Source organism: Patagioenas fasciata, chromosome 16 (assembly GCF_037038585.1).
Source record: "Patagioenas fasciata isolate bPatFas1 chromosome 16, bPatFas1.hap1, whole genome shotgun sequence".
Lineage (NCBI taxonomy): Eukaryota > Metazoa > Chordata > Aves > Columbiformes > Columbidae > Patagioenas > Patagioenas fasciata.
Window position 1 is genome coordinate 12123979 of NC_092535.1, and position 25274 is coordinate 12149252.

Genomic DNA, 25274 nt, shown 5'->3' on the forward strand with positions numbered 1-25274 from the left:
GTAGTTTGATAATTACCTATTTCCTAGGGAAATTGCTTTGGACATTTACTTTGAGGTAGCAGATTAATGAAGTTCTTTGAAAACTTCAGGAACTTGAAAATCTACAAATATTCCGGAACAAAATTTTCCAGGTCAGTGGTTATTGTACTTTTAGAAATCCAGAAGGCAGCACGCATTTGTACCTCTGCATGTATAGAGTTGGGCAAAACCCTACTCAGAGCAACACTCACATAGATCTTTGAGTCCACTAAATAGTGAAAATAATGAGCTGTCCAGCAAGCACGAACCTGTGATTTACTATACAGAAATAATAAAGGATTTTGAAATAGCTGATAAGTAGGCTGTCAAGGTCAGTTCAGCTAGATAACACCTCTTCTCTTTGGCAGTCTTCAAAAGTTAAATCATCAGAATGTTTGTGAGCAACATGATATGCCTGGAATTGAACAATAATCCTGACTTTCTGTTAACACTTGTTTCAAATTGCCACAACTCCAATGTCTCTAATCGAGTAATATTAGGTTATAATGCTATAAAAAAGACTAAGTTATTGTTGTAGCAGCTTGGGTAGATCTCCCCATGCAGTCTTGCGCCTTAGCATGAGCAAGCCCAGCTCCTTGGGATGGGGTGAGCTCCCGTGGTCTCCCAGCCCACCTCCCCTGGGCTTAGGGACCCCATGCTCACAGCTGCCAGATTAATTCCAGCAGCACAAGTGTGAATCACTGCATGATCACTATGATCACTGTGAAGTACACATGGCAATACGATTTGCAGAAAAATTACGTTCTCACCCAGTGCTGTACAGTTTTTCTTACACCATCATTCACTCAATCGGAGGCAACCTGCACTTGGCAAAGACAGCATGGGTTTGATATCTGTCCAATTTGCTCCTTGTGTAACCATCAGGCTGCCAGTCACAGTGCTGAGTGGATGGCTTTTTTATATATACATCGTTTATTCTGATCCTGCAAAGGTTCAAACTATTTTATCTTTCCTCAAAACTTTACATTATAGATTTTATCTTGTAATAGCAGAGAAATTTAACAATCCCACCCCTGGAGACCTGAGTATTGTGCCTGCTGCAGAGGAACATGTTTGTACCGTGCTATGCATGCAGAAAGCTTGCATTCACTGAGCTCTGACAACATCATGCAGAGGGAAAGCAACCATAGGCATGGATGTAACACATTCCTGAAAGCTGGTGCTGGCCTGGGTTGAAGGAATGGAAAGAGGATTAATGGCACGAGAGGAGTGTGGCACCCAAGCTCTGTGCTGCAGGCCTGAACTCCCTCACGCTTGCTAACCTGGGATGCAGCTCCCTGGTCAAATACCTTCCCAGCTAAGGCCTGTTTATAGAACACAGTCATGCAGCTTGGGGGTATCATAAAGGAGAACTTTTTCAGTGTTGAATTAAAGTAACTTGATTTTGTAGAACTCCAAGTTCAAGCCCATTGAGGATATTAAGCAGAGGGATGGAAGTTCCATGGCAATTTTTTTGGCAAGGCGTTACCATGAGAGACAGGATTTCTGTAATGCTACAAAGACTTTATAACAAACTGTAGAAGACTATTTATAGAAAAAAAAAAATCTTTATTACAAAATTGACCATTACCAAATTGACTGGGAAGATTCAAATGATGCACAAATTGCTTTACACATTGTAATACGGCTACATTTACATGTCTGATGATAACAGCGGAGGAAAACAAACAAAAAGAACTGCGGGAGACAGACCAACAAATGCTAACAACTTGTATCATTTCAGAGTGTAAACAAATAAGAATAACCATTAGTGGTTATGTATATAAACCTGTACTTGAAACTGCATCATGGGAAAAATACACAAGTGACCGTAATAGCTAACACGGTGTTTCATGCTGGGCAGTGACAACTTTAACCTTTAGATACAGGTATTGAAATCTCCACAAGAAACAGACCTCTTTGAAACGTTTAGGGTCCTTATTTCCTGTGTTTTTTGAAACATACATTTAATATTACTTATCTGATTAAGTAAATATCCTGTTAGGATAATCATCATTTAATAGCGGCAGAACCCATAGGATTCCAGTGATTCTATTTACGGATAAGGCCTCTCATGCAATAAAAGGCCACTAAGGTTTTATAAAGGTGTGATAAAATGGCTTGTGTGGGAGCTGGAGCCATGAAATCCTCTATTGAAAAGAGCAGGGTATGTGGCAGGGACAGTGTTGGAACTGTCCAAGTCAAAGTACTGCACAGGCATGAAGAATAAATCCTCTTACATAGCTTTGTCCTTATTTCCCTTCTATGAAGACAACATCCTGATTTTTAAGCCCTGTTGTTAGTGTTTTTACTTCTCAGCTTAATTCATGACATTGGTGATTTGATAAGGACTAAGCAAATTTCTTGTTGAGCTGACTCCTCAAAACTCTTCAGCTCTGAGCTAGCAGGCCCAGTTCAGTGTGACCATTGTTCCCCCAGGTGTCCTATATGATACCCACAAACTGGAAACCAGCTCTTTCCAAGCCAGCCCGTTGAACAGCTTAAGCTTATAATAGCTTCACCGTGTGCTAAGAAGAACCACACATAACACTCCACAGCTCGTTATCCAGCTCGATCCCGCACAGTCCCTCAGCTGCACTAGATCAGTATTTTGCATAGGTATATGAACGTGCATGGTATTTTTCTTTCCTCTTAACGTTGCTAACTACAACTGAAGTAACTAACCACATTTTCCAATAAAACAGTATGGGAGTTTTTGTTGATACTATTTCTGGCTCAGCAATTGTTCCAGGGACGTGTGTTGCAGTTTCTCCACTGGTTACCGTAGGCTTTGGCTTTCCCAGTCAACGCATGTTTTTCCAGAGAAGGCAGCAGTAGGATTGTCATCTGTTTTCTGCAAGCTGTACTAAAGAGAAAAATAATCTACATAGTGATTGATTATTTGAAAGCAAAAGCACTGAACAAACTTCAGTTAAAGGAATTAATGGAAGGAATAGCCTTACTCAAATGATCTTGGGTGATTTTTTTCCTGTGGTGTTGGCCAGCAAAAAAAATGCATCTCCCATGGTATTTAAATGTCACTAATTTGAGGACTTAATTCTAGATCAAAGACTCAGTTTTCCAATTCAAACTTTTATGCAAGTAAGCTTTTCTTTTAGCTTGTTTGTATAAGTTTGTGAGCAGAGAACATGTTACAATGTACAATAAGTTGTATAACTATTTACAAATTGATATTTATTTTATTTATCCTTCTGCCTAAAATCAACTTTTCTAATCTAAATTCTGTAGTGTCCTGGTGCACTGTTCCTTCACCAGGGCATTTTCTTTTTAACCTGTATATTGATGCTCAAAATCAAATGCTATTTTTCAGGAAATATCTTTTAGAAATGTGGTGGATAAGTTATATTATAACAAAATAATGGCTATTATTTTCCCCAACAGTACATACATTTTGATTCCACATTTCTGATCTGCATCATGCACAGAAGATATGCTCTCTTGGAGTTTAAAACTAGACAGCTAACTTCAGAACCTTGACCATACAAAATTTGTCTTCTTAGCACATTGAATATTTTCCGGTAAAAGTAACAAAATGTGGTGGCATTTAATAAATCGCACATTTTGAGAATAAAGCTTAGAAAAATGTCTGTTCTCTTACACTCACAGTTCTATAAAAATTCTAAATGAGGTTCAAAAATCAGTCTCATGTACTCAGGAGACCCTCATGCACATACCTTATCTCCTGTGAAAGGCAATGGGAAGCTCCCGGCTGGGAATCAGGATTCCTGAGTGGAGCGTTTCTACTGGTTTGTTGTCCGTTGCTACAATTTGGTATTTGCGGATGAGCTGAAACACAAACATTTCAGTTAGCACGCTTCGGCCTCTAGATCTTCCAATTAGACGTAGAACAACAGCTGGGCACTGTGTACAGAAGAGAATTTACCCAGCAAAGGGCCAAGTGAAGCTGCAGCTCTGCTACGCGGCGCCCGATGCACATCCTCTTCCCAATGCCAAACGGAACATGGGAAAAAGGATTTATTAAATTCTTCTGAAACCAGCGCTCTGGTTTAAACTGAGTCCAGCCGCTGAAGTACTCTTCGTTGCAACCCAGGGCATGGCTATTTATCATCAGCACGGTCTATAAACAAAGCAATAGAGAGAGGCTCATTACAAATTGGCTTAGAGCTACCAAGTGAATCAGCTTGTTAATGGAAAAAAAAACTGCAAGAGCAAAGGCTAGATGGTTTCCTCAGAAGAGGCCGTGTAATTCTCTGGAGATTAGTTCAAACACAGAAAAGTCCATAGTTTCCTCAGAAAATCATAGGAAAGTTTGAAAAATGTTTTTGAAATAGCACACCAAAATATTTTTGCCTAAATCCAACAGCATTGTAGGCATATATGGTTTTCAGTTTATGGGAATTCTTGATGTGAATTCCTCATCCTTTATCCAAGGACTAGTCCTTGGGCAAAGTCATTTTGAGACTGAAATATGACTGGCTCCACTGGTTTACAGGACAGTTAATCAATGACAAAATATTATAATAACCTAAATTAATTGACTTACCCCTTTGGGCAGTACATAATCTCCCAGAACCACTTCTGTGTCGATGGTGCGAGTGGTAAATGGCACCGAGGGTGTTAATCTGCAGGGAAAGAAAAAAAATGAGTTAAATTTCCAGCATGTTTTCTTCTTCCTGTGTCTGTCGTAGTTTATCCTAAACAACAAAGTGAACAAAATTATATTCTAGAAATTTCTTTCTCCCTAGTACACACTAGCTGGTAAAAAACTTTGTGATCATTTTGTTTTTTGCAAATTATTTGAGAACTTTACCTCATGGATTCTTTCAGACATGCTTTTAGGTAAGGCATATTCTTCAGGTTCTCAGCACTTGGACTCTCATTAGCAGCCAAAACACTCTGTATTTCCTGGAAAAGCTTCTGCTGAACATGTGGATTGCGTGAAATGTTATACAAAGCCCACAGTAAACTATTGGCTGTCTGAAAGCAACCAAAAAGAAATGTAAGGTCATCGTTTGTGGTGACGGAAACAAGAAGTCGCCAAAAGTTCAAAGCAACATTTCCGGCTGGTCACTGCCTTATGGTGTTTTGTAAGCCCAAGGGACTGTGAGCCATCACAGTTGTTCTCTTGGGGCAACAAACAGAAGAAAGAACTAGAGATTTCAGGTGAAAATTAACTCGTATTTAGGCCACAGAAGTACAGAACTAGCTCACTCTTGAATGTTATGGAAGAAAGCAGAGGGTTGGCAGGATGGTCATTTTAAGCAGCTCTTGGAAAGTCAGGTTTACCGTTTCGACGCCGGCGATCTGGAGCTCCGCGATGGCCGCGTACAGCTCCTTCTTGGACAGTTGTCCCCCAGAGTAGATGTCGCACAGGAAATCCTCCCGAGGGTTTGCAGAGTGTTTTTCCAACCGACAGTCAATTGAGTGCTTGGCTGAGGAGGGAGGAGCACAAGGTAATTAATGGAAAGTCACTAAAAATACTACAAAAATCAAAGCAAAATACATCTTACATGCGGGATTTTGAAAGAGAATGCCAAGCTGTGCTCTTTTTTTATGTCTAGAAATTAGAATGATGCAGAATAAATAATGATATTTTCACTTTTTAACCAAAGAACTTGGTCACAAAAGCAACAGAAAGAGCTCCTGCAAACTATTAGGAATTCTGCTTTCTTAAATTAGGAAAGGAAATCCTTGATGTGCTCAGAGGAATATTTAGCAAACAGAAATACAGCATGTAAAATTTATTAGGTTGAATTTTCAAAGGGGATCAAGGTGTTAAAAAAATCAGAAACTTAGCACTCAGTCTCCCCAAGGGGAAATCTGAGCCTTTGATTTACTAGGGGAAGATTAAAATAGATGTCAAATTTACATGCTATTTTTTTTTTTTTAATATAGAGAGCTAGATTTTGCCCACCCTTTCTCATGAATATACCAATTGTTAAGACCAGTTCCTAGTATGGAACTATTTATGTCAAGCGAAGGTGTAAAACTGTTTTTTCTAAACAAAACTGGTTTAAAATGTCATTCCTAAAACCCATAAACTAAGAAGCAATAAAATAAGTGCATGTGTGGCTGCCAGGACCAAAACTCCTGAAGTATCAGGTATTCAAATAGATGAGAGAAATATATCCCTTAGTCTTACAAGTGCCAAAACCTCTTAAACTTTAGCTATAAGTGTCACTTCCTAGCAAAATATTGAAAAATATAAACTTAAGTTAATATCTGGAGTTAGAGTCATTTTCATAACCTTGAAGGCAAATTCATCTGAAATAGACAGAAAATGTTGTCAAAAAGCCAAACTGTACCTGATGATTTAAATTGCTTCTGTTTTTAGAACTTACAACTATATTCCAGGTTGTTCGGAAAACCTATAATTTCCTCTTCTTTTTTATTTTTTTTTGTAACAAACAGTCTTTTGTTGCGTATAAAATTCTTGTTTCTCAAGAAAACAACTCCCTTTGAGGTCCCTTTGAGGGAGGTCCCTTTTCTCACTCGTCTACCTTGCCTTAAAGAGATTATACACTCTCTAGCTGTTTACTTCTTTGACAGATGAAAGCGGATTCATTATGTTGCTGGCTCCCAAATTTCTGGGGTTTCCCTGGGAATTAGGTATTGCTTCACATCCTGAGCTAAGTATTAGTCACAAGAAAACAGTGCTCCTATGCTTGGAATAGGTTTGTGGTTCACAAAGGTGGCTCAATCTCGGTAGCAATTAACAGCAGTGTAGGGTAGTAGCAAGTATGAAGAAAATTAATTCCACCCAGGAGGAAACAGAGCAGAAGAGAAAGGAGAGAAATCATGTTAAAAAAAATAAATAACCTGTTTTAAATATATCATCCCATGCTTTAGTATGAGCTTGCCAGACTTTTGTGTTCAGACCCTTGTGGAGTTCCACAGGGGTCACCATCATCATTCCAAAAGTAGCCATCATCTGTAGAAGAGAAAGAGTTTTTGAAATCTTTATTTAATCTAGCTGCTTGTAATATATGAACAAAATTAGACTGTAAAGTAAGGGGTAATTTTCAGGAAGTCAAGATTCTGACAGATTTTCCATTCTGGACAGAAAGGGAGGGTCTCAACCTACTTAGACTTTATCCAGCTAAAAATTAGGGACAGTCAGTGAAGGATGGGCGGCCTCTCTGGTGGGTGATTCATCCTATCTATTTTAGGCAACTGGTTTAGAATTGGACAAGCCACCGCTTGGCAGTGACACTCTCTCCCTTGACAATGGATGGAGCTAAAATACTAGGCAAGGCTAGATGCCTATCTTTTAGATGGCTAAAATTAGGCAGATACATGTCACTGGAGTCCACGTTGCAGCAAGATGCACGGCAGGTGTGCTCGCAGGAATGACTAAACCTCCGCATCCAGTGTATTTGCATAATCCCACACAACTCCAAGAGTCCCACCCAACTATCAGCAGTGTTGCACAACAGGTGTCTCAGAGGGAGAGGAAAGTTAACCAGCCGACCTGATTACTTTATTTCCAGGATTACCCCAGTGCCCACACAGCATTTTTTCCCCTACGGATTTAGGCATTTCATAAATGGGACAGTCAGATGAGCAGTACTAGCATTGTGCATACAAGTGTTGCCTTGGATGTGCAAAGTTGCCCATATGGATGTAGCACAGAAGCTTGAACTTCTTTTTGGGGTGACCCATTTAAACTAATACCCTCTCATTCATAGTAGGGGTAGAAAATCATGACAGTAAAGACTTTTCCATACCGTTTTTACAGCCTTGATGAAGTTCAAACTTTCTTCCTCTACATCTTGCTGTAGGAGACCAAACCTCCTTCCATACAGCACCAGGCAGATACCTGTTGTTAAGCAATATTATCATTAAATGATATCAACAAAGAGCATGCATGGTGTCACCCATTTATTACCAAGGAATGGCTTGGGTTATCCTTCTGAAAAATGGTCACTGTTCCACGATATACATCTATGAGAACAGCACTTCACCATCTGCACGTTTGCCTCTGACCCCAGTAGCAGTACATCTAGCTAAGGTGCTCTTACAGAAGCACTTTCTTCTCAGATTCTAATTACCACTGATCCCCTTACATAAGCAACAGATCATTCTGCCAAGCAGGGCTGGCATATTTAGCAAGTAAGCTGTTTGGCAAAGCTACTGAAGAGAACAGAGTAGTAGGAAAACAGGATCTGAGGAGGCCACCTAGTCCAGCATCTCCCAGCCCTTTTCACAGAAACCATTTGCCAACACTGGCAGCATCCCACACTCCACCAGTTTCCACCTCTTTCCACTTGATCTCTTGTTTGTTTGTTTGTTTCCCCCTAAAGTTGTCACTTCCTGTTTCTTCCTTTCCAAAAGCAGCCGTCACCACTGAAATGTTTTCAGGAACTCAGTGCACAGGTTGCCGAGATGAGCCAGCCCAGAGCAGACAGGTCTGGCGGAGCTCATTCAGTTACACACTATACCTGACGTTCCCTCTGTGATGGGAACCACTGATGCAGTTTCTTTTGCCCAAAGTCATTCCCGGCTCCTTACTGCACTCTGACAGGTTGCTAAAGCTGGAGGCTCCTGTCTTGGTAACTTATTCCAGTGCTTCTCAATCCCAATGTAAACAATTAAAATACGATTTTACAACCCTTGTCTACAATGAACATTTGTTCACCATTACTGAATCATTTAATGGATCTTGTGCTGTTGCTAATTTACAAACATCAGATGGACAAAAATGGTCATGGGCTATCTGACCCCATTCTAGATAAATGCACTGTGATTCCCCCAGGTTTTGGTTAAGTCACCATTAATGCTTGATTTATTTATTACTTTTTTACAAGCCACATAGATAACCTGACAGAACTGACAGTTTGTACAGATGCTGATGAATTCTGCATGTATACTGATGGTCCCCTACCTTTTATGCAACCCACTTTCCATGATACTGTAGCCAATAGTTTGGAAACTATCAGCCTTCACCATCATCGTTGATTGTGCTTTAACTAAAATGCCATGGCAGGTACAAAATGTGTATCATTCTCAGGCAAAAAGCAACTTACTTTCAAAGGACCATTTGTTGAATTCTGAATAGACATCTTCTATTTGTCCACTGTGGTTACAAATGTCATCTATTCTGTGCATGAAGTCCTCTAGGACCTAAGTGGTGGAGAGAAGAGAGACAAAAGAAAGGAACCAAATTACATCAACTAATAAAATTCCTGTGTAATTTAGCATTTCAACTGTCTTTTAACTAGATAATAATCTCACGTAAGGGAGAGATCTTATGTTTCCTCTTCTTTGAACAAGATTACATTTCCCCCTGTGTTAGCATATGTTTGGATTTTACATGACTCTCATGCTATTACTGTTCATAATTCAACAAACTGAGCTTTCCTGTACAGGGATACTGGATTTTCACACACATACAAAAAAGAGGATTAAGCCGCTTATCACAGATACTCCTCAAACTCAGTGAGGAACACCGAGGTTAAAGAGGTGTTCCCTCAATGGAGGAACATAAGAATGTACAAGGCAAAAAACATGGAATGCAAGAAGACTAAGTAAAAAAATCTGTTTGCAGGAGCCTGTATAATTGTGGAATCATCTTATCGTTCTGTGGAGACAGACAATCTCAACTACAGGTTTCTGCCTGGTCTCACTTTTGGTCAGACCCTAATAATCAGTTTGTACTTCTTATTCCCTGATTTCAGAGTATTAACTTGTGATTTTACCACTATTAAGCAGACAACAGCTATCCAGGTAAAACAGATCACTTGATCTGCTTTTATTTCCCAGGTTTCCAAGGGGAGTGGAGAGAAAGAAAGAATTTCTCCAAGCGCAGTACCTCATTGATCGTGCTGTCCAGTTTCGCAACTTCCCTGGGTTTCATTAATTTCTTTTGAAAGGCGCTTCTTACCCTCTGCCAGTCCTTTCCTTCCCTAGATTGAATTAAAACCAGCGAGATTGGAAAGAGAAAGGCTTAAAGAACAAAGAGAGCAGAAAAACCTCGAATCCGCAACACGTGCAACGAGACTTCTCCGAGCGCCTTCATCGCACCGACGGGCGCCAATCTGACGCCGCAGCCGCTTCTCGGGGTACAGGGGATGGAACCTGCTCCGTGCGGCGGCTCCGCCGGCACCGCCGCCCCGCGGGAACGCAGCCCGGGTTGCGCGCCCTGGTCCCCGCGGAATTGGGCGCGGCTGCCCTCCCGCAGCATCCCCCGGGCACCTAGGAAACCTTCCCCCGGCACCGCAGGGAGCAACCGGCCCTTCCCGCACCTCCCCAGGGACGCTAACAGGATGCACTTACAGGATCAGCAGCCCGTAGCACTCGTCGCGATAGTCCCGATAGGCTTTCCAGGGCTTGATCTCCAAGCGCTGGGGGCAGGCGCTCTCCCGGCGGTACAGGGCTTCCAGGAGGCAGGGGGCTGCGATGTGCACCGAGTCGAAAGCCCCCAGCTTCATGCGAAAGATCTTCCCGAACCTCCTGTGGTACTCAGCCTGGGGGTGCAGAAGAAACAACCCCCTTGGTGAGTGCGAGGTGCTCCCCTGGCTCCCGCCGCCGCAGCATCCCCCCAGCCCTCCGCCCGCCTCACCAGCGTCTCATGCTGCCTCTTGAGCCCCCCCTTCCAGAGGACGTCGGGCAAGCTGCCCATGAGCGGCCAGCTGGGGGGGCCGGGCAGGGCGGCCAGGGGGTGTCCGCGGCCCCGCGGAGCGGGGGGCGCCGCCGGCCGCAGGGCGCTGAGGGACGAGGCGCGTAACCGCTGCGCGGGGGCTCCGCGCCCGGCGGGGCTCACGGCGGCGCGGCCGCAGGTGAGGGCGGGGTGCCGGAGGAAGATGCTGCAGGCTGCCATCGCCGCGGTGACAGACACCCATCCTCATAGATGTATATATATAGCAGCCGGGAGGCTTGCTGGACTTTCATCGGGGGCCAATGGGAGCTCTGGGTGGGGTGAGGTGGGGCCGGCCCGGCCCGGGGAGGCTGCGGGGCAAGCGGTTCATGAAAGGTTCAGGCGAGGCAGGAGGGCACCGAGCCAGCACCGGCCGCGCCTCCGCCCGCGGAGCTGCCTGGGGGCTCCCGGCGGCCCCGACCCCGCCGCACACGGGAGGTCACGGGCGTTGTCACGGCTCCGGGGTCAGCGGGGGGCAGGCGGCGGCCAGCGCGGCAGGTGGCGGCTCCCGCTCCCTGGGGAAGCTGCCTGACGTTCTTGCCAACAGTCTCATCAAGCATTTTCTCTCTATTTTATTTTTAATTTGGACCTTTTGCATTGCACGCACCGCGGAGTGGGGGTTGTGCTGTTCCTACCGCAATGCACAGGTGGCTGAATTGTTCAGTCTTCCTTCAACATTTGCACTTTGAAACGATGGAATAAAAAAGGCAAGGAGTTGAGGAATAACAAGTTTTGGTGCGTGGACTGCTCTTACTCTATCTGGCTGACTAACCACCTATTTATGCAGAGGGCATGTGAGTGCATCATCTGAGAAGGCGAAATTCCCTTCACTGTTAGTGCTGGCAGCAGTTGAATTCTGACAAAAATCAGTAAATGCTGTGAGTCTTTTAATCGGAAACTGCACAGTGACTCTCAGCGAGAGCCAAAGGCTTTCACACTAAGTGAAGGCAGAAGTTGTGCTGGCACAGATAAAACAGCTCAGGTCATTCGGTGCTTACTGCTCTGTCCTCTCCTTGCAAGAGGAGTCAGAGAGGCTGTGGACAATAGCTACCTGTAAACCAGAGGATTTCCAGGAAAGACAGATATGCTACAATGAAGACCTGATTTTCTGACACCCCACACTACCTTTTTTCATCTTTCCCAAGTTGTGTTTTGTGACTCAGCTCTTAATCCCCTTTATTTAAGTTTCCGACAGTAAGATGCAGAGTGTGCAGATAGATGGGTGTGTTAGAAAAGTGACAAGCAGAGGAATAATCAGAAGATGAGTTTGACATGGAACCTAAGACCCATGAAGGTACGTCTCATAGTAAAGTTAATGACAATAAAAAGACCAAGTTGGTAGTGTATAATACAGATAGAAATGTACAAAAGCATAACATCTCACTTGGAGATTTTTCATGTGGTTTTGGTACATCCTTCCCAATCTTGCCCTTCTATTTCAGTGGTTTTCTTCTATGTGATCATACTTTATGGGCCAGAAGATCATAGCACTTTCTAGGTGGGTTTTAAAATTAAAGCTGGTTCAAAGGTTTGTACATTTTTTTTTTTTCTTTAGGGAAACACCACAGCAAGTTGATACACTTGTGATTTGTTTTCTTGGAACCAGCTCTACTGAAAATGCATCTTGCTGTCCTTGTGGACTGAGTGCAGTTTGGGCTTTGTTCAATGATAAGTTCTTCTGAGAAACAGAAAGAAGAGACAATTAGTGTGCTCTGTGAACACCTGTCTATTTAAGGAATCAAAATGAACTCATTTGAAGGGTCATAGCTTAGTGTTTGTGAAACAATCTCTTTAAAGAGTCTGGAGTAGGCAAGTCAAGACTAAACTGGGCACAGGTCAATTTTTCCATGTTCATCACTGCTATGGGGAAGAAACCACCCTGTTAATACGAAATCTTCTCTATTAAGTTGTTTTTAAACTCCAGAATGGAAAAGGTTTTATTTAACTTCTGTGGTCGTGATGTAACTCTCTGGCAGGGAAGTTAGGCCTGGGCTGAGAGAGCTAATGATTGCCTCAGGTTCTGGTAAGTGCAGTTCTAAGGGCATTTTCAGCCTTTACTTCTTCCTCCCCTCCCTTTTAAGAGATCTCAAAAACAAGCCTTTAATTTTCAGCAAGAGCTTTTCTTATGACCTTTAGAACATATCAAGGGTTGTTGTAAGAGTAAAGCAACACCAGCCACAGGGTTCCTGAATTGAATTTTGTGGGCATATCCTCACAGGATTATCGCTCCACTGAGGCACCTGTACCAATGAAGATGTCACCATTGTCCCACAGGTGTCTATCCACCGGACACCACAGTATTTTCTGTCTGTGTGATGCTTCTGTAGAAGATCTGACAGGCACTGCTGCAGAGGAACAGAAGGGCTGTATCACAGTGTAGCTTTTTCATCACTAAAATATTTAATCAGTACCTGAAGTCCAAGTTTTAGAGCTCCTTCCTAATTACAATTGCTAGTCCTACCTCCTGGGGAACAATCATAACACATTCTTTAAATAAAGCTTGGAAATTCCATCGAGCTAAGAACTCCTCAATAGGATGTAAGAGACTGAGGTGTGCTTGGAAATCTCATGGAAATACAACAGCTGAACTTCCCATATATTGTAAAACACTGAGCTCACACAAAGCGAACCAACTGCTTTTCATATAGTGAATTTCAAATACGCTAAATAGTACCAAAATAACTCCTCAGTGGGAAAGAGCTTTAGATCGGCGGTTGATTTTCCTCAGTACCTGTAATTGCAGGAGGTTACTTTTGTGACATATTACACAATTCCCGTCTCCTGACCTCTACTCTTCCTCCTTGTTGGAAAGAGCTTTTCGCTATTTCGGCCCTAAAAATGCTTTTGAAGTCTCCTGTGTTTTCTAAAATGCTACAATGTAAAAGTGCTATAGGAGAATGAGGAGACTGCACAGGGAGTATCTCTGTTGCAGGAAGGTATTTCACAATGCCGGGGAAGACAAGCTGGATGCAACTTGTAAACTCTAGTGTCAAAACACAAAGTTGTTATTCCAGGTTTTTGCTCATTTTTGTTTATATGCTTTTAATTCTATGTCCCTTTGCAGCTGAGGATCTTATGGTTTTGTAAATATTGATGAATTCAGCTTAGGAAATGGGAAAGTACAGTAATTCCCATTCTACAGAAGAGAAACTGAAATGTATTTGATAATTCAGATCTCAAAGTTGTTACATAGACACTCACTGTAAATTGAAAGCAAAAGAAAGCTTCATTGTATTTTTTACTCGGACACTAGGTTTTCAAGATTAAACCCTTCCAATCTCACTCCACACCAGATGATCATACAAGACAACAGTAGCAGTGTGGGAAAAAAAGGTCTGCTGAGCAAACGGAGAATGAGGTAATCCTTAGAGGGATGCAGAAAAACAGAAAGGTGGATGAACAGCTCAAACTCCACCAGCCAAGGAATCTCCCAGCTGGCCACAACCTGTTTGAGATATCTACCTCAGCAATAAACATTGCGACATCCAGCTATTGAAGGAGTCTCTAATAAAGTATGTGGCTCAAGAAAATGAAGAGGTTTCTTGACTTAAATTAAGCACAGTTAATGTTTACTTTAAAAAAAAAAAGTTGAATCTTTTTTTGGTGACTAACTGTTTATGATCTGATTTACATGAAAAAAGCACCCGTCATTCTCTAGAGAAGATAAGCTTACAGGAAGATAAGTCAGGGAGAAAGTGAAGTGATGACCAGAGACCAAGAAACTGAGATCCATGACAAGATGTTCTGATGGTCAGCTTGGAAATACTCAGGACTCGACTGGTTCTTCTCTTTTCTTTGGCTTACCAGAACCAATCTCAGGGCTTTTTCAGTTTCTTGGCTCTTTGCGTGCTCTTGTCCTTCTTGATCAGGGAAGAGAATTCTTGTAGCAAAGTATTTGTGCATTAGGAAGGTGTGAGAATGAGTTACTGTCTCAGGCTGTCTCTTTGGACAGGACTGACAGAAGTCTAGAAGCTTTCTTCACCTTCCACACAGCACTGTAGAAAGGCACATTCAGTTTGAAAAGCAGTAACAATGACGAATCTGACCGAACATTTCAGTTTTTCGAAGCATATGGTTCACGTTCAGGAGGTAGAGATTTCACTGGGGGATATTGTGCCATGGAAGGTGACACTGGAAGTCCTGGTTGCTCTTTACTCATCTTCAACACTTCCAGGGGGAAACTGAGGGAATCCAGAGTGACCTGAATCCCTCAGGATGGCTCAGAAGTACTTACTGGAATCATGATTTTGTGACTGATCAATAATTGTGGGTGGATGCCTTCCTACTGAGCTAGTATAGGAAAAGTTTTGTTGCTTCTCTCAGCCTTGTTTTTCCCAGATGTCTATAATCCATCTTTTTCCTGTTGACACCCATCCCATCCTTCGCTGTTCTGCAACTACTGACAGGCTTAATGCACAATCCAACTGTCCTTTACACTTGTCTCAATGAGTAGGGATGCAATTTGTGTATTTACTGCAAAAAAATACGTGCATTTATGACAGTGTAAAAATATGTGTCAATTGCTGATGTTATCAGCATAACATGATGTTATACAAAGAAAATCTTGGATGATATAAGAAGGTATAACGTAAATAGTATTTTCCTCATCACTTGAACAGGGTGATTTATCCTCTTTATGCTGCCTAATGATCCATGACATGTAAGTGTTTTGTCTTTAGAACCTGTCTATATTGAAACATTTTAGTTTAGCAGTATCAACAAAGGCCCCTAATCATATAGGTTCAATAAATTACTATTAAATTCTTTGGTTTTATGTGGTGGATGTTAGCAACTTTAGATGATGCATCTAAGAATCTGGCTAGCTTGCAGACACTTCAGGTTAGACCCGCAGACTTGTGTAACAGTGAAATATCTAGATATCCATCTTTATTAACTGACCCTAAAGGTACAGAGGGCAGGAGGGTCCTGGGAAGTATTAGGAGGAACAGTGAAAGATTCCATAGAAAGTCTAAAGAAGCATTTGGGTGGTCATGTTTTGCCTCAGACTGAGGCCGAAGGAGCCAGTTACCGTTTGCCATGTCCCCTGGAGACGTGTGGTGTTAGATCTCTATACAGTTCCAAATGTAGATCCTCAGGAATCCCAAATCCAGAAGGCACCTGAATTCTGTAGGTATTTATGTATTTATCTTTCTTTATGTATTTATCTTTCTTGTGTCTTCACCAAGATGAATGGATGCAGCTACCTGTGTCCAGAGACAGTAATTCCTGGTCGTTTCTCCCCATTGGGAAATTAATCTTGATTTTAGCTCTGCTTCCAGGAACAGTGTATTAAGAGCAATCATGTATATTTTTTCTGATTTTTTTAAATGCAGTTGCACACTTAACCTTCTGCTAAGACACTGCATATATGCTCTTGCCTTTTTAACATGCAGTTACAGTGCAAAGTAGTGCTTGCATTATGCTTCTGAAAAATTACAAAAATTTTTTCAGTTCCAGTGGTATTAATAACTCTACAATGTAAATATGTGACCAAAAAGCATCTGGCAAAAGCAAGGAAAGCTTTCAGAAGCAGGAAATGTTGAGTATCCCTTTAATTCAGAAAACACTTGAAATCTAGCATAAGGATCTACCTTTATAAATCCAAAGCTTTTAGTTGTTGTGTGACTGTCTTAATTGCCTGGAAAAAATGGCTGTTACATGATTTCTTGCGAGAATTTGCTAAAGCTGGTTATAAAAATACTTGAATCAGACTCAAACTCATGCAATTTACTGGATTTGTTGATTAAGCCTGTAACATTTGCGCAGATTATTTTACTTTTGGTCTGATGGATGTGCAAAGCTGACCTCATACCAAGTCTTTTGAAAGCAAACGGATGCTTGTTACTTGCTAAAATTTCGAAGGCTCTATTTCTGTGAGACACTACTAGGCAATTTGTCAAATAAAAGACAATAACAATATTGTTCTTGGACATTTTTCTTACACTTATAATAATATTTATCTTACTGTTCCTGCACTGACATGTTATAAAGTCTCATGAAGTATAATCATGTGAATACAGTCTTTCATGCCATTTTTTAAATTTTACTGTATTATATTTCTAGAATTACAGTTTCCCAGATATTAACACCTGGTCTCTGAATTCCCCTGAAATACCAAAGTAAAAGGTGATGCTCTCATGAGGTTAAGGTATTGAATTCTTGCCAATATTCAAGAAAGATGGTTTAGGAGGTTTAGTTAGTGACTAAATAAGCAGTGTCTCCCCCTTGAGCCAATACAGAACTCAAAGCCCAACCTGCTGTTAGTAGCTCCCATGCTGTTTGCAGCAAATGCCTTCTGAACATTTTCAACACCACAGCTATGACCATTTGCAAGTAATCAGGGTGGAGGAGTGTTAATTATTAGTATTAGCATCATCTTGCCCATGATTACAGTTTGGTAATAATATCTGGCCCCAACATTTCCCAGAAGTGGCAAACAAATAGGAGATTTTAAATGGTTTGGGTTTTTTTGGTGTGTTTTTTTTTTTTTTTTAATTACTATTATCAATTATTAAAGAGCACTGCTGTTTCATCCCAGGGAAGGGGTGTGTGAAACAATCCTTGTCTGTGGCCTTCAGAGTATTTTCTGATGAAAGGTCTAGTAGATACGTAAAAGATGCTTATTAATCCAACAGCACTTCTGCAAAACCACAAAGACATGAGTTTGAACTAGTGAATTGCTGTGAAATGAGTGCATTTTGCTTCCATTGTCTTCATTAGGGCCACAAGAAAATATGAAAACTCTATCTCCCTTTGCTATTACTCAGCTGAAAGGCACTTGGGCTACGCTTGGTTGAACTCAATACCCTCTGGGCCACATCCTGGTTACTCCTATTCATTGTTTTTGGAAGCATTAGAGCAGACTGCAGCGGTAGTTCATCAGATAAAGCCTGTGCCTGAAATCCTGCTGTTTATTTCCATTCAAATGCCTGGGCACAGACCTCTCTAGGGAAGAGTTTAGTTTCCTCAGATGTATGACTACTGAACGTAACTATTGCCCTTGGGAAAACATTTAATCTATTTACTGCTGTCTTTGGTAAAGCATCAAATGAGCACATCTGATGCCCCTCTGAGGAAAAGCCTTCTCCAGAACTCCCACCCTGCAATAACAAATTAAAACGACAAGAAATTAAAAGGCAAGAAATTAGAAAATGCTGAGTAACACTACAGACAGGACATGTTACTGACAGACCTGCTGTGAGTCTAGAGCCAGCCTCCGGATTCAGTGGCAGATAAACTTGCAATGCTTTAAGAGAAAAGAATCCAGGAGGGTGATGGCTGAGGAGGGAACAGGGCTCTATTCCTCCTTATGTGTTATTTTTCAAGAAATACATACTGACTTTTGAAACCGGCACTGACAGTGCTGCTCTTAGAAAGGAAGTTATTTCTACCTGTACAGGTGTAACTGAAGATCTAATTTCAGGTAGTTTGTGAGCAGTTCTTATTGAATCTGAGCCACAAAAGTAAAAAAAAGAGCAAGACTAATGCATTTGTGAGCTCTGTAGAGAGACTTTCAGCATGGACCACAAAAAATTCCTGGCAATCTGGGAGATGTTCCACCATTCCAACATTTCTGGAGCAAGATGGGTTGTGAAGTAACAGAAATATACAGCTAGTATTTCAGACTCTGGTATATTCACTCTTGATATTGAGATGCGAAGCAGTGGTGAGGGCGGGCAGGGTTGCAGAGGTAGCTCTTACCTTTTATTTTCAACAAAACCAGCATGAAGCAACAACTGTTCTGCTGGGCCAGAATTATGGGATTATAAAGCACTGTGTTTACAGAATATCCTGTCCACAAAGGTGGAGTAAGGTCATCTGCTGTGCTTCTCCATAAAGGGATTTCCCAGCAAAAGGGAATCTCCAACTTCTACCTCAGGCACAAACACTGAGCAGAAACTCCCCTGGGCTTCACGGGTGCAGCTGACACTGCAAAACCATCTGCAAAGTGTTACAGCAAGGGAAAAGAGAAGTTTCCTTCACAGAAGGTGAAGCTTATCGTGATGACTTGCAGAAAAGAGCTAATGCAATTTAATAACAGTAATGCTGGATATGTATGAACATAGAGCAGGGCTTAAGTGACGAAATGGTGATGTTGCTTTTGACTAACATGAGGGATTTTCTTTCTTTGGAAGAACAAGTTCAGAAATCTGAGAAAATCTGCCTTCCTTTCCTCAGACCGTGAAAGAATGAAAAATTAAGAGGGATTTGTTATACAAATACTTAAGACTTGTATAATTAAGAGCTGGCATGTCTTTCTGGAAAAGAACACCCTTAGAAGGGGATTTTTTTTCTTTGGCCTCCATCCCCTCTGCAATGCTGGTACGAGAAGGGCAGACATAGGCATTCCGACATAAAGAACTGTATACCACAATATGTCATGTTGTCTAATATTGGAAATGTCACACTACTGCTAGCTCTGTGCCAGTGTGACACGGAAGCTGTTCCCCTTTAGTACAATTTTACGCAGTTTTTGCTAATAGCAATCCACTTCATAAAGGTTAAATCCAGAAAAAACAACCACTTCATCTCCATTAAGTTTTCTCAATTTCTAATTCATCTTGTATTAACAAACATTGTTGATGCGTGGGTGTTTCAAGATGCTCAAAGGCTGAGAAAGAGTTCTGTGTAACTTCAGGGAAAATGGTAAAGTGTTTGGTAATTCAAAACAACCCACTTAGGCACCAAAGAACATAGGAAGACTCTTTCCCACTGAGCTGTGTTGCAAAAGGCTACAGCACATAACATGAAATGAAAACGTGAAAAAGAACCACAAAGGAGACGTAAGCTGGGGGGCGTGGGGGTTATACTCAGCGCAGACAGGATCCCACTGAAGCGCAAGGTGGAGCGAACCACACTTGCAACAACAACGGGGACCAGTACAAGAAAGAGCAAGCCCTTTTATGCAACTGAAAGAGAAATGAGGCCACTGAGTTCAATGGGTTTATCTTACTTCACCACTAGATGTTTGCACTCGTGCACTGTTTTCACTTTTATTTACATAAGAAAGGGCTACAGTAAGTTACTCTTGGCAACATACTCAGACCATAAATCTTGCCTGAGCATGTGGGAGAAAAATATTTTTTTTCAAAGCCTTCAAGTCATCAAATTCTTATGAAATCCACTCCTTTTCTCTTGAAGGAAATTACATTGGCTCAGACCTAACATGTATTATTCAGTTCATCCATCTACAGAAATAACCATGGTTTAGGTTACATCCTTTCATAGTAGGATCTTCAAGAAGAGAGAAGGTAGCTGGCTTAGGGAAGAGCAGAAGAATGGCCAGAGAGATGGGAGTTTGATCTCTGAGAAAAAGACAGATTTAGAATTTGGATTATGTTTTTACATAAGTTAATAATAATGTAGGTGTCCAGGGAGAACTTTTGTGATTAATTTTTTCCCTCATTGAGAAACAAGTTAAAATTATGCACCAAAATAGAATGCAACTGTCAGCCTGAGTGCCTCTCAAAATATTTTCTATTCCACTTTTTCTACGAGTTTGTAACAGGAGTTTTGAAATGAGCAGTCATTCTGAATTGAAAACAACACATTTCATTCAGTAAATATCCATTGTAGAATATTTTTATAGATCTGAAAGGTTTTTCTCTCAAGTAATTTTTAAGCCAGAAACCTGCTGTAGTCTCTCCCACAAGCAGTTGTGACTTTCTTGCATTTATTCAGCAAAAAGCAGGAACTGAAAGAGAGCTCCCAAACCAGCTCTACTATGAAGTGAAGCTGAACAGTGTTGGCATAAACTCCTTCTCTGTAAGTAAGAAAGCACGAACCCAAACTTTTCATTCTTGCAGGCAGTAGGGCTGCTATACTGTCTCCAGCTATGATGAGCGAGTCAAAGCTGAGAGAGAAAGGTGTTAGTATATGCGTTAAGATTTGAATGGAGCATGCCATATTACAGCTCTTCCTAATAAGGCCTAGTTGCAGGAAATTAATAGGAAACTTCAAATATGCACCCATTGGATCCCCATTGGAATGGACTTCTATGAGCAAGGGTTCTCCTGCAGCTGCAGGACTGAATTGTCCCTCGGCAACAAGGAGCTCTAACACAAGCAAACATTGACACTCTGTTCCACTGATTGCTCATCTATTTCTCATTAAAACAATCACTGGATAACATACAGAGTTATTTATAGTTCAGGCGTCAGGAAGCGGGTAGGAGACATGAATTTGGATGCCATCTCTGAGCAGGGAAGGGTACATCAGCCTCCTGTACCATGAATAAGTGCTTGAAGAACAAGACCATTGTGTGCAACCAGGGTTTTACACTTTTTAAAGCACAGCTTGAGGAAGAAATGTGATAAATTTTGCCTTCAGGAAATGGTTTTGATCTTTGGACTCCAAACTGGTGGAGGTGATTCTCGGCAGCTCTGAGAAAGGTTCAGCAGTTTTGGTGGCCTGGGACTGAATGTGCTGACCCTAAACAGCTCATTGGTCTCAATGCTGACTGGTTTTCTTTCTGGAGATCCAAATTCTCACCAGACACTGCTCAGTGAGCTGCAGACTCTAACCCAGCTTTCCAAATTCCTTTCCAAAGCCAGACATTGTAAAAACACACCGTCCAGGGCCCTGAACTCTCTGTACCCAGGTAGTTTCTTTGGATCTAACTGACTCTGAACTGCAGCTCACAGGAGGGTGTAGCAGAAGGGTGAATTGCAGCAAAACACCTGAAGACATTTTCAAACACCTTTCTGAATCTTGCACTGCAGGCTTGTTGCCAGCCCCACCTGACGCTGGCACAACGACGTATCGCTCAGAATCTTTGCAGCTGAGGTGTATTTAAATTTTTGAAAGCTCATGGGTACTGGAGATGCTGATCATTCTTCAGGAAGGTCTTGGCAGACCCAGGCAGGCACCAACCACAGAGCCGGCAGCCTGGGCCTCCAGAAATCCTCTCCATTTTGAGTCCTCATGTCGTGTGACATCCACATGTGCCCACAGACCAAGGCTCCAGGCGTTTGGATCAGGGACCGCATACCCACAGCACCCGAGCATCAGGAGTGCACAATGCCAGGCCACTTCCCTACAGCTGGGAAATGTTCTGATCAACTGGTTTGGTTTGGGTGTTGGGTTTTGTTTTTTCTTTTTTTTTTTTTTTTTCTGTTAGAAGCTAAATAAACTTAAGCATGTGGAGGGAATTACACAGGGTAAATGTCAGCTATCCCTGTGCCTGATTAGAAGCTGCCAACCAGCCTTTTCAGAGAAAAAAAAAAAAAATTATTTTTGCTTAAAAAAGTCCCTGCTCAATGATTTGAATTTGAAGGCCTCTTCCACCTCTGCTTCCAGAAAGGCGGCCGGGGAAGGCTGGGGACAGCTCGGAGCGGTCCCTGGTCCCGGCCTCAGGCTCCACCGCCCCTTTCTCCCCGCTCAGGGCTCGAACTCGTTGCCCTCGCACCCCGTTCACCCCGTGCTGCTGCTGCACCGCCCCGGGCGTCCGCCGCGGCTTCGGCCGCAGAGCACCGGCCCCACCTCACAGCGCCCCCTGGCGGCAGCGCTGCGAGCCGCAGCCCTCTGCTGGCGGCGGAGAGGCGGAGCCGGCTCGCTTCCCCTTTAAACGGGACGTACCAAGCGCTGTGGGGATGGGTTGAGATTTATTGTGCGTGTCCTGTGGAGCCTCGGGGTAACCCGCCGGACAGGGGAGCGGTGAGGAGAGGGAGAAACCATGATCTGTGCAGAGTCGCTGCTGCTGGGCCCTTTCTGTCGCTTTGCCTGTGTTTCCCCATGTCCCCAGCTCCTCCTCTGCGGGGAGGATGAATAGGTCAGTCCTACTGACATGGCCGCCACCATGAAGAAGGCGGTGAGTGTGGTAGAAGGGTACGGCGGGATTTTTTTCGCTTTTTTTTTTTTTTTTTTTTCCTTTTTCTTTCCTTTTTTTCTCCACAGTGGGCTCCTCAGCTGCTGCCCGGGCCCCTCTCCCGCTGGGGTCCGGCGTTTCTCAGTGCTGGCGCGGCCATGGCGCGGGGTCTCTTTCCCTAGGCCGCTCCGGCTCGGGCCCTGCCGAAAATATCTTGCTCGCTTGTCGGTGGGTTAAGGTTTAGGTTGGATATCAGGAAAAATTTCTTCACGTAAAGGGTCGTCAGGCACTGGAACAGGCTGGCCAGGGAAGTGGTGGAGTCGCCATCCCTGGAGGGGTTTAAAAGGCGTGTAAATTTGGTTTTTAGGGACATGATTTAGAGGTGGACGTGGCAGTATTGGCTTAGTGGTTTGAGTCGATCTTGAAGGTCTTTTCCAACCAAAGTGATTCTATAATCTGGGAGGAGAGGTGTCTGGTTCAACTGTTGGCGCTGTCAAGGAGGCAACCTTTGGCTTTAGGATGCCATGGGCAGCTGGTGTTTTAACTAAATGTGGGCACTGCTGGTGTCCTTCAGGACGTGATTTAAGGAATCAAGTGTATAAGCAGAATATAGTTGCTGTAAGACTATTCTTCAGAAGCTTTGTAGGAATAATCTTGACATGAGATTCAAGTTAGTATAAGGAATAAAGTTTTCATTTTGACCTCTCCTCCTTCCAGGCTGCAGAAGATGTCAATGTTACTTTTGAAGATCAACAGAAAATTAACAAGTTTGCAAGAAATACTAGCAGGATCACAGAGCTAAAAGAAGAAATAGAAGTAAAAAAGGTATATTTGCTTCATATGTGACTTATTTTTCATTGCCTTGAATTAATTTTCAGCTGTAACACAGAAAATAGGGGCTGTGGATTACTGTCAGTAATGCTTTGATTCTAATATGGGTTTTTTGTTACTTCGAAAGTAGCCAGAGAGTGTTAAAGTGGAGAAAGAAGTCATGAGAAGTAAAGGCCACTAGTACATTTTTGCATGCAGTTCTTAGTAGTTGTCATATATGAAGCATTGTCTGTATATAGTGGCTGTTCGTAGTGTTCTTAAAATTTTCTGCCTGAGATTGTCCATATTTATGCTAAGCTAAGTTTAAGAATTCCAGTGTAAGAGCATATCAGGTATTATTGAAATTCAAATGTGCTGTATTTCCCTTGTCCAAACAGTTAATTACCCTATTAATGACAGATAATGAGTATTGACTAGAAATTTCTACTGGTACAGCTCCATTGAATTTAATACTTATGGTAAATTACAGCTCTGGAGCTCTGCTATTGAAGTTGATATGCTGGCAGGTAGGATTTTTCTCAAAACATGAACTCATTGGGTTTGTTATTCAACTGATAGCATGACAGTCTATTCATTGAAATAACTTACTTGGGAGAAAGTAAAAACCTTTTTTTTAATGCCTTGATAAATAGAAACAACTTCAGAATTTGGAAGATGCTTGTGATGACATTATGATGCTGGATGATGGTGATTCACTTTTGATACCCTACCAAATTGGAGATGTCTTCATTAGTCATTCCCAAGACGAGACACAAGAGATGCTGGAGGAGGCAAAGGTTTGTCTGGGCAAAAGGAACTCTTTTACTGGCTGCTACGGTGTGATGAGTGTTGGAATGGCATGATCTGTTCATCCTTTGAAGCTTTTGCTTTCTAAAGTTCATGTTTGATTTATGATTTGAGGATGGGGAGGTGCGTACACTGTAAGTCATAACTGGGATGTCAGTACACAATTCATGCCAGTCTTGGTTTGGCTCTGTAAAAATCTCATGGCATGACTCAGTTAGCTTTACATAACTGGTTGATGTTTTTTCTTTTTCAGAAAAGTTTACAAGAGGAAATTGAAGTCTTAGAATCCCGCGTGGAATCAATTCAGAGGGTGTTATCTGACCTGAAAGTTCAGCTCTATGCAAAATTTGGAAATAACATAAATCTTGAGGCTGAGGACAGTTAAAGGTGTTCTAAATATACCGTACCACTTTCCCTTGTTTTGTTGTTTTGATAACATTGTTCCAATTATATTAAAAAACAAAAACAAAAACAAACCACAAAACCAAAACACTTCTTTATTTCTACCCTTTTTCTTGTCTTGGGTTCCATCTATTTAATGAGAGCTTTTGTATTTTGGTTATTGGAGTTATTTATTTGTTCAGGAAAGCGTTAGCTTCATACTGTTGGTAAAGCATCAAGATTGGAATATTTGCATTGTTTATTAAAATAATGAAGTCAGGCACATATTATAGTTTCCTTGGTCTTGTTTTCCACTCATGAAAATACTTAAATATAAAAACAATTGAAGTGGGGAATTTTTTGTTTGTGCTGTAATGGCTGTTTGACCCTTAATGAAAAGCACCAGTAGATGGCATGGAAGAGCTGGGAAACCCGTTTTACGGTAGCGCCAGGCCTGGGCTGGGAGAGCAAGTGCTTTGGTCATGTGAAACTTGGTGATGATCACATTCTCATTAGTTGGTTGGTAACACTTTAAAATTCACTCCGAAGTGACTGCTGTGGCAGCACTGCTGTTCTGAGCATATTCACAGCTGTGCAGACTGCAGGTATTTAAAATGATTGTGATTTCCAGATAGGCCATAGCATGGATATGGCTTCATCACGGGGGAAAAAAAGGCGGCAGCTGGAAGGGTTTAACTGTGATTCCAGTGGCAGCTGTAAAGCTGATGAGAACCTTAGTTCAGTAAAGCACCCGAAGGAGGAAATGTTGGCAAGGTGTGGAGAGCCTTTTTTTTCCACATGTAATGCCCAGTTTCCTTGTATGGTTTGGACAGT

General features: G+C 42.1%; 2 protein-coding genes across 3 annotated transcripts; one reads left to right on the top strand and one right to left on the bottom strand.

The window, feature by feature from the left end:
- Window positions 1-1590: 1590 nt before the first annotated feature.
- CYP24A1 (cytochrome P450 family 24 subfamily A member 1) lies at window positions 1591-10819 on the bottom strand. 2 transcript variants are annotated; one of them, XM_071815517.1, is made up of 12 exons: window positions 10562-10819; window positions 10276-10466; window positions 9812-9905; window positions 9027-9123; window positions 7728-7819; window positions 6820-6931; window positions 5287-5432; window positions 4811-4977; window positions 4544-4622; window positions 3923-4117; window positions 3714-3825; window positions 1591-2879 (listed from the first exon to the last, which is right to left on the bottom strand). In XM_071815517.1, the coding sequence occupies exons 1-11, from the start codon at window positions 10817-10819 to the stop codon at window positions 3715-3717; spliced, it is 1542 nt and encodes a 513-aa protein (XP_071671618.1). In that variant the 3' UTR covers window positions 1591-2879; window position 3714. The 2 variants fall into 2 exon arrangements, with proteins under 2 accessions (XP_071671618.1, XP_065706134.2); XM_065850062.2 differs by having other exon boundaries at window positions 1591-2884.
- Window positions 10820-22270: 11451 nt separating this feature from the next.
- On the top strand, window positions 22271-24725 carry PFDN4 (prefoldin subunit 4). The gene is made up of 4 exons (XM_065850237.2): window positions 22271-22445; window positions 23160-23267; window positions 23906-24049; window positions 24313-24725. Exons 1-4 carry the CDS (start codon window positions 22422-22424, stop codon window positions 24442-24444), a joined length of 408 nt encoding a protein of 135 aa, XP_065706309.1. The 5' UTR covers window positions 22271-22421; the 3' UTR covers window positions 24445-24725.
- Window positions 24726-25274: the final 549 nt, after the last annotated feature.

Bases quoted from the DNA above. Each gene is read 5' to 3' on its own strand.
- CYP24A1 (XM_071815517.1), bottom strand. From the start codon at position 10,819: ATGGCAGCCTGCAGCATCTTCCTCCGGCACCCCGCCCTCACCTGCGGC. The intron at 9,124-9,811 runs GTACTGCGCTTG...TCCACCACTTAG, and splicing joins TGGACAGCACGATCAATGAG to GTCCTAGAGGACTTCATGCA. The intron at 5,433-6,819 runs GTTATTTATTTT...CTCCCTCCTCAG, and splicing joins GGATGATATATTTAAAACAG to CCAAGCACTCAATTGACTGT.
- PFDN4 (XM_065850237.2), top strand. From the start codon at position 22,422: ATGGCCGCCACCATGAAGAAGGCG. The intron at 22,446-23,159 runs GTGAGTGTGGTA...TCCTCCTTCCAG, and splicing joins CCGCCACCATGAAGAAGGCG to GCTGCAGAAGATGTCAATGT. The intron at 24,050-24,312 runs GTTTGTCTGGGC...TTTCTTTTTCAG, and splicing joins AGATGCTGGAGGAGGCAAAG to AAAAGTTTACAAGAGGAAAT.